Consider the following 18,408-nt stretch of genomic DNA (forward strand, 5'->3'; position numbering starts at 1 on the left):
TTGCTATCTTTATGTTCTGCCACGTGAAGCACTTTGAGCTGCATTTATGTATGCAAGGTGCTATATAAATAAAGTTAATTATCTAAATGACATATAAGTTTAGCCTCTGCATATACGCCTGTGAGGTCGTCAAGTGCCACAGGCTAAGATGGACCACACAAGATGTACCACATTTTGACAAATTGTGAAAATGTGGCGCAAATCTTTGAATATATATTCTTTCAGAGCGAATGTTTTTAACTTAAATCTTTGCTTCTGGGGGGGGGGGGGGGGGTGTTCCTGGAACAACATATTTTCAGATGGGGGGTCGGTGGCCAATTAATTACAGATATTTTTTGGGGTCCTTGATATGAAAATAGAAAAAAGAAATTCAGAAAACTGTCAGGATTCAGAAGACATTTTGTAGAATGGCTAACTGGGATCAATATAAATGTACTGCCTAATTCCAAGGCCTGCTTCAACAGCCTCTTCCATCGTGTGTTTTCCAAAACACGGCGACAGCTTTACTGACTTCAGGATGAAGACAAGCTACTTCCTAATCCTTTCAGACCTGAGGACGCTTCTGGGTCGCCTTGCGCTATTAACCGTTATTCTTTTAACTTTTTATTTTATCCCACGATTTTGCAACCCATGTTTTCCACCTTGTGTAAATTATCTAATGTAATCCTGGGCACTATATACACTTCATCTGTTATCGTGTACAAATTTGTACAAAGTGTACAAATCTTCTGTATATTCTTTCACAGTGAATGTGAAAAATCGAAGATCGACTGACATAGAAACATTAGCTTTTTCAGAAAACTGTCAGGATGTAGAAGACATTTTTTCTAGAATCTGATCTCAGGTCAGAATGTGTTAAAGCCTCTGTCTTTGTTTAGTTCAGTCTTCCCTCTGGTATATTGGCATAATGCTGACTGCCTGCTGACAGACAGACAGACAGACAGACAGACAGACAGACAGACAGACAGACAGCGAGGCAGAGAACAGGAGATTTGGGTTCTACGGTCCTGTCCTCTGACTGGAATACTGATGTCTGAGGGGTTCTCCTGGGCCAACGGGGGGGGGGGGGGGGGGGGGGGGGGGGCTCGGAGAGTGGCGGGGGGGGGGGGGGTACGGCGGGAGCCCGTGGACTTGATTAAACCATTTAGACCTAGAATGCGCCTCGTAGCGTTTAACCACTTTAACCATTATTTTTTTTAACTTTAGCCGTTGAAAAATAGCTATTTTTGAGAGAAATCGTGAAAATGTGTGTGTGTGTGGGGGGGGGGGGGGGGGGGGTCCCTGGAACAACCTGCATTGGCGGCCAAATGCAAATAATTTTACTGGATTTAAGAAGACTTGCTGATTTTGGTAGAATTGACCCCGCTCGCCAGGTCTTAATTGGTTAAACTGTCTGCTTCTGGGGAAGATGGGAGAGAGAGGGAGAGAGAGAGAGACAGAGAGAGAGAGAGAGAGACAGAGAGAGAGAGAGAGAGAGAGAGAGAGAGAGAGAGAGAGAGAGAGAGAGGTCTAGGGAGCTATAGCTGGGGTCGGGGGTTTGGATGAATGAAGCGCGATCCTTTCGCCTGTCTCCTCACTTTAATGGAAAAGTTGTAATTGTCGACCAGGGAAGGGAATTCAACTAGCGACTCCTGGAAACTCCCAAGGGCCAGTGTGCCAAGGTCACACCGCTAAAGGTCACACCGATTAAGGTCACACCGCTGCTAAAGGTTACACCGCTAAAGCTGTCATTGGGCTCAAAAAAACCCATAGCCCCATAGAAGTCCATGTATTTGGGCCCAACTTCACCTAGACTGTATTACCTTAATAAACATGGTCATGAATACTGTCTGCTTCCAGTCACTAGTTTAAAGTCTCATTTCTAATGTCATAATATTCTTTTTGGAAAATTATGGTCCCATTTATTTAAAAAATGACCATAAAGTTGCGCATGTTCTGAGGGGCGTGGCTACCGTTACAGTCTATGATCGGGATCCCCCACCCACTCGAGTCAAAATAAAAACCAACGAAGAAGAAGGGGGGAAGTCCCGCCTCGTTGTCTGGGCCAGCCAATGGGCCAGCTGGGCCCAAACGGATCTAGAAAGATGGCGACTTCCATTGCAAGGACTGACAGGCTTCATTTTACGTTCATGTTAGACCCGCGGAACGCTTTGTCCATATTTTTTACAGTCTATGGTGCCAAGCAGGGAGGCACTGGGTCCCATTTTTACAGTCTTTGGTATGACCCGGCCGGGGATCGAACCCCGACCTCCCAGTCTCAGGGCAGACACTCTAACCACAAGGCCACTATCTGGTTCAGGCTATTACAGACATCCGACCTGCCCGAGTATTAGGAGGAGCGGAGCTGAATGGACTCACCTTGGCTCCCTCCTTGCCAGCGGCGCCTGGTAGCCCCTGCTCTCCGGGCGGGCCCGGGGGTCCGGGGTGGCCTCTCTCTCCCACGGGGCCGGTCTCTCCAGTCGGTCCCTGTGGTCGTGAAACATCGCCAAAAACATCAACAATCAGTCGCAGTCCAACGTGATGAATAAGGCAAAGAGACATTCCACTCAGGATCAGGTTGGCGTTGAGACATTTAGCGTTCCTTTAGCACGGAGCGCGCCAGAAACATAAAAATATATAAATATTACTCCTCTTACCTGGGGACCCACCACTCCGCCTGGGCCTGGGGGGCCGGTCTTTCCTTGGAATCCCTGATGGTGAAAAACACAGGATTAGTTAAATGGAATCAACAAAAAAATAAATACATTTTAAATACATTTTTATATATTTTTTCCCCCTAAAATGTGTGGTTATAAGTTATAACACGTGCTGGTATGGTGTTGTCTTGATGATTACACAATGACCAACTATTAATGCTAGTGTAGTATGTTTAGGACAGTAGATGGTACGTTTGTTAAATCGTAGATAAATCAGGTTTACGGTGCAGGTTTATCGATTGCGAACTGAAATTCCTAGAATCCTAACATAAACAACATAAATTATTGTTAGTCTGGAAACCCGATTGATTCAGCCCCATTTTCTTCTTTTTTTTAAACCTGCAAATCATTCTGCATCCCCAGGCTAACAAATTGTTTTTTTTCATCAGTGGAATAAAATGAATTGAAAAGTCCCCACAGTGTAATCTAAGAGCAGAATGCCACAGCGGAGTTCTTTCAAAAACACCACATGTTCACTCAAACGTTAACTATTCAAAACAGTTCCAGCGACGCAAACAGTCAGACGCACGCACGCACGCACGCACGCACGCACGCACGCACGCACGCACGCACGCACGCATGCACGCACGCACGCACAGACACACGCGTTCACTCAGGCGTGCTCTTCGTTGGAGTGTGAGACTATTTTCTCTTTGTTTTCTCTTGTTTTGGAGGTGCATCTCTGCTCTGCATACGAGTTGAAAACGACACCACACCTGTCCTGGATTACTGTGAGAGCTGCAGTGTGGGAGTTTAAACAAAATATATATATATTTCTTTGCCTCAAAGTTTTAGTTTTGTTGTTAACAGACTTATACTGCTTGTGACGGAACGCTAACCCCGCCAGAAGGAATGTTCTAAATCTTCTAAAGGTCATTAACATAAATATACTGTATATATATAGTGTCCCTTTAAGGGATAGTTAATTTTCTACTTCCCCAGAGTCAGACACACTCGTGGAAGTATTTTATCTTGTTGAACAAATGAGCGTATATAGCCTCCAGTTTAGCTCGTATTTGATGAAAGAGATTGTCTGTAGGATCAGTATAGCTGCTCCGCTCATACCTTAGTGAGATTACAACAATCTGCCACGGCAGATGAACGGAGATAGAAAACACAGTCCGAAGCTAATGTATAGGATCCTCGCGAGGATCCATGTATTTACGTACGTACGTACGTACGTACGTGCGTACATAATTTAGATATAGTGTACATAATATAATTATGTAGGCCTATAGATAGTTTCATTGTTTTCTTTTAAATATTTTTTTTATCCCACGATTTTGTAACCCATTTTTCACCCCTGTGTCAATCATCTACTGTGATCCTGGGCTCTACACACCCTCCGCCAACCTGGGGAGAGCAACGGACTTTAACTCATGCTTCCTTCATGCCTGAGTGTCCAAGTTGCTCCTTTACACCTGACAGGGGGGAGTTTCCCTGGTTGGACGTAGCGCGTGGAAGGAGCACGTTATTCCAACCAGTTCCTTTCCCCTCCATCAGGCGCCCCGGCTGGCCAGGGGGAGGCAGTTTAGTGACCAGGATTACTGCATGTTTTTTGTGAAGGTACCTACCCTAGGGGACACGGGGAGAACATGAAAACTCCACACAGAAAGGCCCTTTCGCCAACCATGATAGTTTCATTGTTGTGCAGATATTCTATTGTTAGAGAGACGTTAGGTTCTTTAGCTTACTTTATGATCCTTCATGACTATTTGACGTGTTATTTTGTTATTCTTCGCTGACGGTAAGTCGCTCTGGATCAAGAGCGTCTGCTAAAATGCCTACATTGTAAATGGTACGCGTTTAAAATACAATCTCTTAAAAACAAGACAATCGTCATCGTCAAAAAACAACATTGAAAACTGTCATTTCGTGGCTCCAATGTGGATCTCTGTTGTCGGTTGTCTGTTGTCAGTGGATCTCTGTTGTCAGTTGTTTACCACAAAACTATGATGTATAAAAAAACTAGGGGTGCACGATTGTGGAATTATGACCGATTATTTGCATATAGGAGCTTGGCCCCAAAGCCTGTTAAAAAGTATTCAAACGATCAATAAATAGCATATATACTATTTTCCAAGTGTCTGTTTCAACAACTGAATGACCACTGAAGGAGAAGAGTACTGTACACACATTAAATGTATCATTTTTAATTTATTTTGCTGGTGAAAACCGTTTTATTTTGAGACCGATGGCGGTGTGTGGAATCTATTCAATAAATAAGCACAGCTTGTTTTCTCTGTGTGGAATGTATTTCTCTTTGTGTTGAACAATTGTGTGTTGGTCCTGCCTTGCCTGGGCGTTGGGGTGCATGTTGCGCCGTGCGTGATATCTTCTCATGTAAAATCTATAATGTATGATTCCGTAAATTATACGAGGCGGTAAGCCGCTACACAGGGCCACGTGCACAGAGCCACGTGCACAGAGCCACGTGCACAGAGCCACGTGCACAGCACCATAAAACGAGAACAAAGTATTAACCCATTTAGACCTCATGTGGCACGCATTCTGTGTCACCTTAGCTTTTAACCACTTTAACCATTATTTTACAACTTTAGCAGATCTACATGGCCACAGCGCGGCACTCGGTGCCGCACTATGAGCTTGTAGATCTGGTATTTATTTTTTAGAAATTGTGATTTTTAATTTTTCATCATTTTTCATCATTTTCAATTATTTCACAGTGAATGTTTTAACTGACGTATTTGTTTCTGGGGGGTCCCTGGAACAACGTATTTTGGAATTCGGAATTTTGGAATATTTTTAATATCCTTGACATGAAAATTTAAACATTTGAGCGCCACTGATCATAGAAACAGTAGGTTTTTCCAGACACTGTCAGGATTTAGAAGACATATTTTGTAGAATCATGGTCTCAGGCCTAAATGGGTTAAAACATTCAGCTATGAAGGTGTATTCCTCTACGTTTGAAAGGGGCAGATATTTTGATCCGATAGACAGTGAAGAACAAGGGAACAAGTGAGCAAGGGAACAAGGGCGACTGTGGCTCAAGAGGTAGAGCAGGTCGTCCAATGATCCATGGGTCAGCGGTTCGAATCCCGGCTCCTCCTCCTGTCTACATGTCAAAGTGTCCTTGGGCAAATACACTGAACCCCAAATTGCTCCCGATGTGCTGGCTGGTACCTTGCATGGCTTCCGCCGCAATCGGTGTGTGAATGTGTGTGTGAATGGGTGAATGTAATGCACAATCTATGTAAAGCGCCTTGGATAAAGGCGCTATATAAATGCACCATTTAAGAAGGGGACAAGGGAACTAGGGTGAACTCATTATGCAACAAAGCCTCAAACTAGGCCGTTAAAACAAAAGAGTGTGTCTGCGTCGAGGAGGTAAGCAGGAGAAAAAGTCCCCCCGAAAAACCCACAATGAATCTTATTATTTCCGCCTTTGTTTGACAGAGTTTAAAACACATTAACAGCACAGGCACGTACAGCGTACTCCCCTGTCTCTGTGGAGACATTTAATTTGGAATGGATTAAAAAAGAAAAGAAAATCTCTCAGCTAAACTTTGCGTCCTTCAAAAGGTTAACGTGACGCGGTCTTAAGCCCGTCAAGCGCTGCAGTGCGAAGCGACTGTTAAGTTAACCGTCTTTTCATTTCGGTTCCGATCAAAATGTGTCACGACAGGAGAGAGGAGTCTAGAGCCTGATCGTCTGATCTGAACCTGCAGGTCGTTGAGAGAGTTCAGAATATCTTCTGCTTTTAAGTAGACTCCAAGTGAATGAACACAAAAAGGGTATTGATTAAGCACGACACACAGACACGTCAAACGCCATCAGAGACAAAACACTGACGAAGCACGCACGCACGCACGCACGCACGCACGCACGCACAAACGCATGCATGCACGCACGCACGGACGCAAGCACGCACGAATGCACGCACGCAACGCAACGCAGCAGTCCTGACTCAACGGGGAGGTTCAAATCTCTCAACGGTACTTCTACCCCGAGTGGATCGTAGATCGAGCGAACGACCCTCTCCCACCAGAACACTTTATCGCCTTAATCAATTCTCACATCGGACGCGCCTGGATGAGTGTGTGTGTGTGTGTGTGTGTGTGTGTGTGTGGGTGTGTGTGTGTGTGTGTGTGTGTGTGCTCAACAGCTAATAAATCTAGCGCCGTGAGCGTCTTAACGAAGGCTCTTTACTGTCGCTGTGCGCACAGCCGCGGTCAGGCAACAGTAAAAGAGCTTTTTTTTTTAATCATGTCCGCCGTTGGTTGGTTGGAGACCCAGAGGGGGAACTCCGTCCGGGTGCCACACTCACCGTTTCTCCTCGCTGGCCAGGGTGTCCGGGCAGCCCGTCCTTTCCAGGGGGTCCCTGGGTGGGAAGATGGAGAAAAACACACGTTAGTTTTTAGTTCATCAGAGCTTTATAGCTTTAAATTTAGTCTTTCATCCGTGGAGAAAAAGGTGTAGTCGACACTGATTGCGACGGACGGACGGGTGCAGTACTTAGTTTAGTCGTTGGGTTAGACCAGTCATTAGTCCTGGTTTAGACTAGTTGTTGGGTTAGACCAGTCATTAGTCCTACAACCTATCTCAGACCCTCACCCTAACCCTATCCTCCCACGGGGCAGCACACCTAAACCTAACCTTAACCCATGACTAACCAATGACTAGTCTAAACTAAGTATGCACCCCGGCAGCACACCTAAACCTAACCTTAACCCCATCCCAACCCTTAACGCACCCCTCACCAACCTTATGTCTAACCAATGACTAGTCTAAACTAAAGTATGCACCCCTGATGGGACGATGGTACCCCAAATCATTGGTTCCAAAACTATATGGAATGCACTTCCCATCACAGTCAGAAGTGCAGCCTCCCTCCCAATCTTCCGCCGTATAGTCTGAAAACCCACCTCTTCAGACTCCACCATGGCCCGTAGCACTTGCCTTAGCCTAGCCCCTTAGATGGCACTTCATGTAGAGCACTAGAATTGCATTTTATGTAGTCATAGCACTTTATAGTACACATGTATATTGTATAATATATAATATAGTATAGTATGTATAGTTGACATAGATACTCCACTGTTACTGTTCTTAGTTTATACATGATTCATGATAACTACTTTTGATATTATGTGATGTATGACATGCTTTTGTTTTTGCTTAAATGTAAGTCGCTCTGGATCAAGAGCGTCTGCTAAATGCCTAAATTGTAAATTGTAAATCTTAATTCCTAGGACGTCTGGAGACGTCTGGGGCTCACATTGATGAAGACCCCACAGCACAAGGCATGCATGATATTAATATTTCATATCTTGCCGCGGGGGGGCAGATTAAATAAGTTATTTTTTCTTGGGCAGGTAAAATAAGTTATTGTTTGGGGGACGTTCTCGGTCGTGGAACATTCTGCAGACTGGAATTAAATTGGCTTCATTGATTCCTCTAAGAACTTTAAAAAAGAAAAAGAAAGAAAAAAGGATTATTCCATGGGGACGTAATTACCGCCAACTGCTCCTGCTTTGATGTGTAACCTATTTCTAAATTAGTTTTTAAGTCTTATATTGGTTTCTTGTTTGATTTGTTCCTTTAACTGTTTTTTTAATCCATTCTCCTTGGGCTCTCAGGGCCGTCGGTGCCATAATATTTACGGATGATGTAATATATATATATGATGATGTAATATGATGATGTAATATGCTTGTCATTCTGCACTGCCCTTGTTTGTGTCTTTCTACTAAAGCTTTGTCACACGATGTCTGATATTCTAGTCTTCAGTGTCTTCAGTGTCAATTCCCGTTTTGAGGCATCTGAGGTTGATGTTGTTATTATTGCCTCAGGAAGTATTAGTTCGAACAACCGCAATTCTGACACCGTGTGTGTCTTCAGTGTCTTTAATTCTGACACCGTATGTGTCTTCAGTGTCTTTAATTCTGACCCGGTATGTACATGTCTTCAGTGTCTTTAATTCTGACCCGGTATGTACATGTCTTCAGTGTCTTTAATTCTGACGCGGTATGTGTCTTCAGTGATGCTTGTGGAACTCGACTATACGTCTCGTTCCTGACCGCATCACTGTCGTGGCAATAATCACGTTAAACCACACCCTCTCGTGTAATATTGCTTAATTCAATGCTAATTTAACACTAAAACAAGACAGCGGAACATAATTGGACTTTAGGCCTATTCATAATATATATATATATTATTATTTTTTGCTCGGGTAAACTATGTTGTCTGGCCCAGGGATTGTAAAGGAGCTCCGGATCGATAGGTGGAACAAACAGCCAATCATCTCTCTCTGCCGTAGCGGAGGATGACACAGACAAGGATGAGACAATGTTGTCGTCGATAAACCCAAATGATTTCCCCCCGCTCAGGAAATGATAGATATTTCATCCCCGACTATTACAGCATCCCCGTAGGATGGTTGAGTCATGCAGGGGAAATATTACAGGCAGGAGAAAATAGAAATACACCTGACATCTTCACAAAACTAAAACTTTTATTTTAGCTTCACTGTTTTCTACTTAACCCATTCTGACCTGAGATCAGATTCATACGAGGTTTCCAATGGACACACATGACACTGGTCTGATTAACCCATTCTGACCTGAGATCAGATTAAAAAAAATGTCAGTCGTTCTTCGATTTTTCAAAAATAGCAGACCTACAAGCTCGTAGCGCGCCACTCGGTGGCGCGCTACGAGCTTGTAGATCTGATATTTTTCAATAGCTAAAGCATAACATGACGGGTTCCCGTTCAGAATGGGTTAAAGCTGCTATAAGCAAACATTATGTCAAAATTCAAATGACCGTTTTATTTTATTTTTTTGGTATTCAGACAGCCAGCAATGGGTAGAACGCTCCCCCCCAAATAAATATATAAGTCTCTGTGACGCATCTTCTAGAGGCCGCAATCTGCATTCAAAGATGTTCCTAGAAGCTTTGTCATTGGTCGATTTTACTTCCTGATGGGTTAGTCATTTCAACCAATGACAAAGCTTCTATAGGAACATCTTTGAATGCAGATTGTGGCCCCTAGATGTGTCAAACAGAGACAAAAATATCCATTGGGAGTGTTTTACTCATTGCTGGCTGTCTGAATACCAAATAAATAAATTAACAAAATAATATATATTTTCTTTTACATAATTGCTTATAATGCTTTAATGTAGTTTTAGTTATGTTACATTAGACATAGTGACATGTTTAAGCCATTACAACGACTTAATGACACTAAAACGACTTTCTGATGGAATAAAAACATTCTTTAACGTTGCAACTATGTTAATGTGGCTAAAAACGAAAACCACCAAAAAAAAATGTATTTTGGTCAATTGTGAAGTTTCAATACTGCCGACTTGTGGTTGAAAATACTGGCACTGGTCACATATAGTTTACCATGCTGCTGCTATAGTTACACCAACGGTTTCAATTAGCGGTGCACAATTATGACATTATGAGATTTTTTTTATGTGACCAAAATCAAATCAGTCAATCAGTGCGTTGGGCGAAGCAGAGGGGGTGAGGGATACTTACAGGGGGGCCCTTCGGTCCGGGGAATCCCACTGGGCCCTGGGGTCCTTGAGGCCCTCTCTCGCCAGGCCCGCCCGGTGGTCCGTCGTTACCCGATGTGCCCTGCAGGGGAGGGGAGAGAGAGAGAGAGAGAGAGAGACACTGGGTCAGCATGGGATGAGGAGGGGGGGGGGCTGTACTGTATTGTACTATAGGTGTTTTAAACACTGTAAAAATGCCTATGATAAAAATGATATGAATGCTGTGTGTCTGTGGATGATGAAGACAGAGATCACATGGCTGACGTGTTTACTGTGAGGTGTGATATGATGTGTGTCTGTGGGTGATGGAGAAGGGAACATGGCTGACGTGTTTACTGTGAGGTGTGATATGATGTGTGTCTGTGGGTGATGGAGAAGGGAACATGGCTGACGTGTTTACTGTGAGGTGTGATATGATGTGTGTCTGTGGGTGATGGAGCAGAGGTCACATGGCTGACGTGTTTACTGTGAGGTGTGATATGATGTGTGTCTGTGGGTGATGGAGAAGGGAACATGGCTGACGTGTTTACTGTGAGGTGTGATATGATGTGTGTCTGTGGGTGATGGAGAAGGGAACATGGCTGACGTGTTTACTGTGAGGTGTGATGTGATGTGTGTCTGTGGGTGATGGAGACAGAGATCACATGGCTGACGTGTTTACTGGGAGGTGTGATATGTGTGTCTGTGGATGATGGAGAAGGGAACATGGCTGACGTGTTTACTGTGAGGTGTGATGTGATGTGTGTCTGTGGGTGATGGAGACAGAGAACATGGCTGACGTGTTTACTGTGAGGTGTGATATGAGTGTCTGTGGGTGATGGAGACAGAGATCACATGGCTGACGTGTTTACTGTGAGGTGTGATATGATGAGTGTCTGTGGGTGATGGAGACAGAGATCACATGGCTGACGTGTTTGCTGTGAGGTGTGATATGATGTGTGTCTGTGTGTGATGGAGACAGAGATAACATGACTGACGTGTTTACTGTGAGGTGTGATACAGTGTGAGTGTCTGTGGGTGATGGAGAAGAGAACATGGCTGACGTGTTTACTGTGAGGTGTGATATGAGTGTCTGTGGGTGATGGAGAAGAGAACATGGCTGACGTGTTTACTGTGAGGTGTGATATGAGTGTCTGTGGGTGATGGAGAAGAGAACATGGCTGACGTGTTTACTGTGAGGTGTGATACAGTGTGAGTGTCTGTGGATGATGGAGAACATGGCTGACGTGTTTACTGTACCTTAGGGCCCGGCTTGCCTGTCGGACCTCTGGCCCCACGCCCGCCTCGTGGACCCTGGGTGGGGGAAAAACACAGAATAGATTAGAAGACATTAGAAATGTACAGTATAGCCATTTATTGTCCTTGTTGTTGTGGAGTGGATGAGTTATAGAAGTATCTTAATTATAGAATTATCTTCGTTCATCCGTTCATCCGTCCATCCATCCATTCATTAATTCGTTAATTCGTTCATTCATTCATCGGTTCAGTCATTAATTAATTAATTAATTCATTCATTCATTCATTCATTCATTCAGTCATTAATTCATTAATTCATTCATTAATTCATTCATTAATTCATTCACAGTACAATAATGAGGAAGTGACAGAACACGGACAACGTACCGTTGGACCTCGCTGCCCCCTTGGACCGGCTTTTCCCGCAATGCCCTAGAAACACACAGCCAATCAGAACACAGGGGGCAGTTAGCTTAGATGCCACGCCCTTGAAACACACATCCAAAAAAAGAGGAGGCTTATATCGTTATAGTATGCGTCGCTAATATAATCATTAGCGTAGCTGTTCATTTTAATGTTACCTACACTAGACTGTCTTCAGGAGGAAGAAAGGAAAACTGACTGACTGACTGACTGACTGACTGACTGACTGGCTGACTGACTGACTGACTGACTGACTGACTGACTGACTGGCTGGCTGGGCAAATTCGTAAAATTATACCAAATAGGCGTCTTAGCAGCACAAGTTATGCACACATTATCCTCTATGGAAATTAATTAGCTGTTCGTATTGTTTCGTATTCGTCACGGCCATTAAGTTATTGTGATTAATGTATTTTAACGAGTATAAAATGATTGAACAAACTGCATTGCAGTACTTAAACCAGTCAAGGTCTGTTGACAATGTTCTTGCAAGTACAACCACCTTATATTAGTGGAACTAACTAATCACACAGGAAAAAAACTCAGGAAAAAGGTTTCACAGCATTATTTTTCATTTATCTTTCATTTATCTTTTAAGTTTTCAGGACCTAAATCACACCCACACACAAACTGAACTTTGAACATTCAGTGGGTTTGCTGTGGTCTGGGGTTTTCTATGTGTGTTCTCAAGCCTTTTGAGCTGCAATGAACACAGGTCAAACAGGCCTCAGCGGTGACATCTGCTGGCAGATCCCATTGGCATGACATGGCGTTTGTGGACTCTTACCTCACAGTTCACAGGGAAATCAGAGCACTTGATTGAGCCAGAAAAACCCTAGACTTACAGAACGGTGCAATTGAGCTCAGATTTTTTTTTTTTTTTTTACAAATCATAAAAACATAAACCTAAATACAAAAACCTTTTTTTCAATCCATTTAAACCTTGTCTCTGTGCGTCTCTCACATGTGTGTGTGTGTGTGTGTGTGAGTGAGAGTAGTGCATGTGTGTATACTGTATATCGTGCACACTCATGTTCACACACACACACACACACAAACGCGTGCGCACACACACACACGCGTGTGTGCATCCTTTCCACAAGCCGCTAAACAACAGAGACTGAGAGCTGTTAAGAAAAGAGCACAATTATTCCGCCGTGTTTTTGTTCTCTGTCTCAACGACATCGATTTCCCTTCCTTTGGTTTCCTGAACAAAGTCATCAGAAACAGACCAATCAATGTGCTCCTGGGCTATGGGATATGATGATAATGATGATGATGATGATGATGATGATGATGATGATGATGATGATGATGATGATGGCACACTGTGCTTTTCATATGCAAACAGGTGGAAGTGAGTGTGTCCGAGTGCGTGCGTGTGTGCGTGTGTGTGTGCGTGTGTGTGCGTGTGTCCGCGTGTGTGCGTGCGCGTGTGTGTACGTGCACGTGTAACTTACCCTGGCTCCTTTCTCGCCGTTCGCTCCGGGGAATCCAGGGAAACCACTGGAACCCTGTGTGGATGACAGGCACACACACACATCATCAGAGAGACAAAGAGTAGGTTGGTGTGTCCATGACAAGCACACACACACACACACACACACACACACACACACACACACACATCAGAGAGACAAAGAGTAGGTTGGTGTGTCCATGACAAGCACACACACACACACACACACACACACACACACACACACACACATCAGAGAGACAAAGAGTAGGTTGGTGTGTCCATGACAAGCACGCACACACACACACACACACACACACACACACACACACACACACACACACACACACACACATCAGAGAGACAAAGAGTAGGTTGGTGTGTCCATGACAAGCACACACACATCATCCAGGGGCCACAATCTGCATTCAAAGCTTTTCCTAGAAGCCTCGTCTTTGTTCGATTTTTGCTTATAGCTACTTTATAGGGCAGTGACTACGTTGAAATGAGTGTATAAGAGCCATGATGACATGGTTTGGTTATGCTTTAATAAAACCCTTAAAATGCATCATTTGGATCCAGCGAATTCCTTTTGTTTGCTGGCGGAGCACGTCTGACAACATGGCCCATCCCATCGCCTCTCAGCGACTTTAACTTTATTTTCCATGTCGCTATCACAATTGAGATATCGGCATATTATAAGTGAACATTACACTCATTGAAATGTATGTATACAGAAATGTATGTCCAGTATATGCATGTAGTATGCTATAGTGATCTGATTTATGTTGTTTTAGAATTCCACCGTGCGTGCAAAGCAGCATCTATACACGACGACGACACCGGCAGACATTTTGTTTAATAATTATGGGACTCATGGTGTTGGGATATTAAAGCGTCTTGCTCATGGGACTCATGGCCAGGCAGGGAGTGGAACCGGTGACCTTTTTCTGATTTACTACCGGAGACAGCCTCGCTACCCCGCTGAGCTACAGCTGGTGCCACGGAGGACCCTGGACCGTACCGAGGGACGGTGTCAAGGGTACGAGAGAGAGAGAGAGACAGAGAGAGAGACAGAGAGAGAGAGAGAGAGACAGAGAGAGAGAGACAGAGAGAGAGAGAGAGAGAGAGAGAGAGAGACACAGAGAGAGAGAGAGAGAGACACAGAGAGAGAGAGAGAGAGAGATTTACCACGTCACCACCAGACAGATATATCACCATTTTCTTTGCAAAGTCATTATTCCTCACGGCTGACCTTGTTCATTCGCCTGTGTTCCTGAAATGACTCCATTTTATTTTCTCGGAGAGAGACTCTCGGAGTGAAAGGCTATAACTATATCACGCTGCCTCTCGTCTCGAAGACAGCCGCCGCCGTTGCCGCCGCCGTACGCCATAAAACGTCGAATGTTTGGCCCTCGACAGACAAGTGGTGCTATTCTCTGAGACCCCGTCATGTCACCCGTCTGCAAAAAGTGTGTGTGTGCGTGCACGCGGTAGTGCGTGCGTGAGTGAGTGCGTGCGTGAGTGCGTTAGTGCGTGTGTGCCTGCGTTTCACGACACCATAGTGAACTGACCGGCCTGACCATTCCTCCGTCCGAACAGCGTTTTGATGAAGAACGATCTTCTTGCCCATCAATAGAAAATAAATATATATTTTACAACAAAAAAAAACACGGTCCATCGTGCTTTGGTAGAGCGCTGAGTTATACACACGACATAGAACTCCACCATGTGTATATAATAGATTTAAACACTCTTTTGTTCCCCCGTCAACTAAAATGCTCAATCAGGGATTTGCCGAATGCACTTTAATGACTATAGTTGCACTTTATCAAGGGAACGTGTGCAATATCTCTGTTTTGTGTATGTTGGGTGTTTCATGGTGTTTTTTCTTTTCGTTATGTGAACGTGTCTGTTATCTGTACGCAGCTGTGACTCTGTCTCCAAGACACATTTCTCTCCCAAGGGAGACAAATAAAGATAACCTAATAACCTAACCTATACTTTTCCCTCAGCAAAGCTCTGCTTTTCCACAGAGATGCTACTTTAGTTGGCAGAAACCGCCACACGCTGTCCTGTCCACTCACTCACAGCTAGCCAGAGGCCACCTGACGGCAGGTAAATTAATTTATTCGCCATCTGGTTAGCCTCTGGCTAGCTGTGAGTGAGCTCTGGTTTCCATTTCTAAAATGTTAGCGCGACTTTCGTTCAACTTTGACCCCTCCATCACATGGAACTATTTTTTTTGGGGCATAGTGATATGGACACAAAAAACATGGTTCCGTGTGATAGAAGGGTAAAAATAAGTTGCACTAATATTTTAGAAATAGGTCATGACGTTAGTTTTGTGGATTAATTTACCTTTACTGTGTGGCCCCCCAGTGCCCCCCCCCCCACAAAATGACCGGAACTACTTGATATTTCACCAAAACCAGAGCAGAACTCCCACCACGGGACTCAATCGGGCAATCAATTAATACAGTTGCAACCGCTATATTAATGGCAAGTATTTCATACAACTTAAGTTCGAAAAATCTGAACTATCCCTTTAAAGCTATAATTATGTTATACTTTAGATGTTGAAAAAAGTAGCAGATCTACAAGCTCGTAGCTCATACGTAGGTCTGCTATTTTTGAAAAATCGTCAAAAAATGTGGGGCAAATCTTTGATTATATATTCTTTCAGAGTGAACGTTTTTAACTCAAATCCCTGGAACTACATATGATACAGATGATAATCTTGGGGGTCCTTTTTGACAGGAATAGTTTGAGAACTTGACTTAGAGAAGGCAATTTGTAGAATCATCCTCGGGTCTACATGGGTTAATAAGGAGCGAGTGTGGCGGGGATTGATTGATTGATGTGTGTGAGGCAAGGCGAGAATAGTTTTAGTTTAGCTTCATAGTTCGTTTTGAATATATATATATATTTATATATAAAAAAAGAGACTAAAACCTTCCAAGGAAGGGACTGACTGCACACTCCAGGGAACAGAGACGGACAACTTACTGCATCAACTTATTTATTAGCACGACGCGTTTCGCCGTGAGCTTCGTCAGGTGCTATGTTTGAAGCTCACGGCGAAACGCGTCGTGCTGATAAATAAGTTGAAAAAAAGTTGTCCGTCTCTGTTCCCTGGAGTGTGCAGTCAGTCCCTTCCTTGGAAGGTTTTTTATCTTTTTTGATGTCTATGCCTGCTAACTAGACTTGCACCTCCTACGGGTCTTTTTGGATGTGCAAGAGTCCCTTTTTTGTCTCTTATATATATATATATATATATATATATTTCTTTCTAATTCTCTCTCTAGGTGATCCTCAGACGGGTCGCTCCTCCATCGTTGTTTCCAGTCATCCCGGGGTCTCCATGAAGGGTCTTTCAAACGTTAAGCGATAAAACTCCAGCGGCTGTAGTTCATTTCCAGCGAGACCTGCGTTTTTGCGCGGAGGAGCACACTGGGGAGCAGTGCGCGGTGCGACGACACAAAAGCGACATTTACGTGAGCGCGGCCCGTGTGAATTTGTTTTGCGAGCGTTTCACGCTCGTTTCGTGCACACGTGGCGTTACGATGACGGAAAACCGGACATCGACCCGTGCTCTGCAGGGCTGCAAGGGCTTCTGGGAAAATGAGTTCAATGCAAAGTGAACGGTGTAGTTTCAACTGGACTCCAGCGGTTCTCTGCTCGCTGCCTGTTGTTCCTGATCGCGACGGTGGAATTATTATGTTTTGGGTTCGACGACAACAACAAGCCATGGAACTATTCTCAGGGGGTTTTCATGGATCAAAAGGTGTTATGCTCCAAAGGTTATTAAACAATCTGGCAGCCTCGGTATACAGTATGTCACCTTATAATCTGAAGCCGTCAAAGTGATACAGACGTAGGCTGAAGGTTTAAACACACACACACGTACGTACCTTGGGTCCTTATAATAATAATAATAATAATTACCTTGGGTCCTTGTCTTCCTGGGTATCCAGGCAGTCCCGGGACTCCCAGTTTACCCTGAAAGATGACGTTAAACAACACGTATCAGTCAGGGCGACAGATTGAACCCTTCTTGATGATGCTGCTATATAAATATTTATATAACTATTTAAAACAATTACGTTTACAGATCATAAAAAAACAATATTGATGAAAGCCATGAAGTGGTGATAATCCATACCTTCTCTCCAGCCATGCCCATGGGACCAGACTCTCCGTTGGGGCCCGACCGGCCCTTAGGACCCTCGGGGCCGTCCTCTCCGCGGGACCCCAGCATACCGAGCTCACCCTGAACACAAAACACAGAGACTGAATAATAATAATTATACTGTTGTCAACAAATAACAACTAGACTAACATGTTAGGAAGGGACTATGTAGGTCGGGTGGAGAAGAGATCCAGTAGCATTTAAAGACATTTTATGTTTGGTTGAGCTCTGAAAGCAAGCGACCAAGAGAAGAGAAGAGAAGAGAAGAGAAGAGAAGAGAAGAGAAGAGAAGAGAAGGTTGTTGAGGTGTCTTGGGGGTGATTGGAGGTCTTATCTTACCCGGTCTCCCTTGAGGCCCATGTCTCCCTTGAACCCTGGGAAACCGTCCTCTCCCTGATAAAACAGACAAAAAAAACAAAGCCATTCAATACAAGATAATATATTCTGTGTGTCGTTTGCTTCAACACATTGCTAATTCAAGTTAGCAGTGTGTAGTAGTTTGTAGGGAGTCGTTGTGAAGGAAGAGACTAGTTAGCAGTGTGTAGTGTGTAGAACACACACATACAGTAACTAACAAAGTTTCAACATCATTTGGTGTCATCAGGAAAATTAAGGGCCTGGTTCATCAGGCTTGCCTCTTAACCCTTTATTACAGTTTGATTTATCCATATCTCATGTATTGCAATACTGTTTGGGCAAGTACATATCCATCCAATTTAAACAAATTATTAATTATTCAAAATACTCTTCTCACTATTTGGCTCCATCTGCTCCTTTGTTTAAGGATCTAAATGTATTGTCTATCTATGACATTAACATAGTACAGTCCTACAGTTCTTTCATCTATGAATGCACTTACCTTCCAAA

The 18,408-nt window shown here is 43.8% G+C and overlaps 1 protein-coding gene across 6 annotated transcripts in view; it reads right to left on the reverse strand.

Moving 5' to 3' along the window:
- Positions 1-18,408, reverse strand: part of col11a1a (collagen, type XI, alpha 1a) — a 160,294-nt gene that overhangs the window by 53,975 nt on the left and 87,911 nt on the right. For all 6 annotated transcript variants that reach the window (XR_013966181.1, XR_013966182.1, XM_080794327.1 and 3 more), the window contains 10 exons: positions 17,881-17,934; positions 17,515-17,622; positions 17,298-17,351; positions 13,351-13,404; positions 11,855-11,899; positions 11,471-11,524; positions 10,215-10,313; positions 6,988-7,041; positions 2,637-2,690; positions 2,359-2,466 (listed from right to left, as the gene is read on the reverse strand). Coding sequence is in view for 4 of the 6 variants with exons in the window: in XM_080794327.1 (XP_080650453.1) it covers positions 2,359-2,466; positions 2,637-2,690; positions 6,988-7,041; positions 10,215-10,313; positions 11,471-11,524; positions 11,855-11,899; positions 13,351-13,404; positions 17,298-17,351; positions 17,515-17,622; positions 17,881-17,934 (684 nt within the window). In the remaining 2 variants the exon portion in view is untranslated. The remainder of the gene's footprint in view (positions 1-2,358; positions 2,467-2,636; positions 2,691-6,987; positions 7,042-10,214; positions 10,314-11,470; positions 11,525-11,854; positions 11,900-13,350; positions 13,405-17,297; positions 17,352-17,514; positions 17,623-17,880; positions 17,935-18,408) is intronic.

The sequence above is a fragment of the Protomyctophum bolini genome (genome assembly GCF_963924005.1).
Source record: "Protomyctophum bolini genome assembly, chromosome: 21".
In the NCBI taxonomy this organism is placed as follows: Eukaryota; Metazoa; Chordata; class Actinopteri; order Myctophiformes; family Myctophidae; genus Protomyctophum; species Protomyctophum bolini.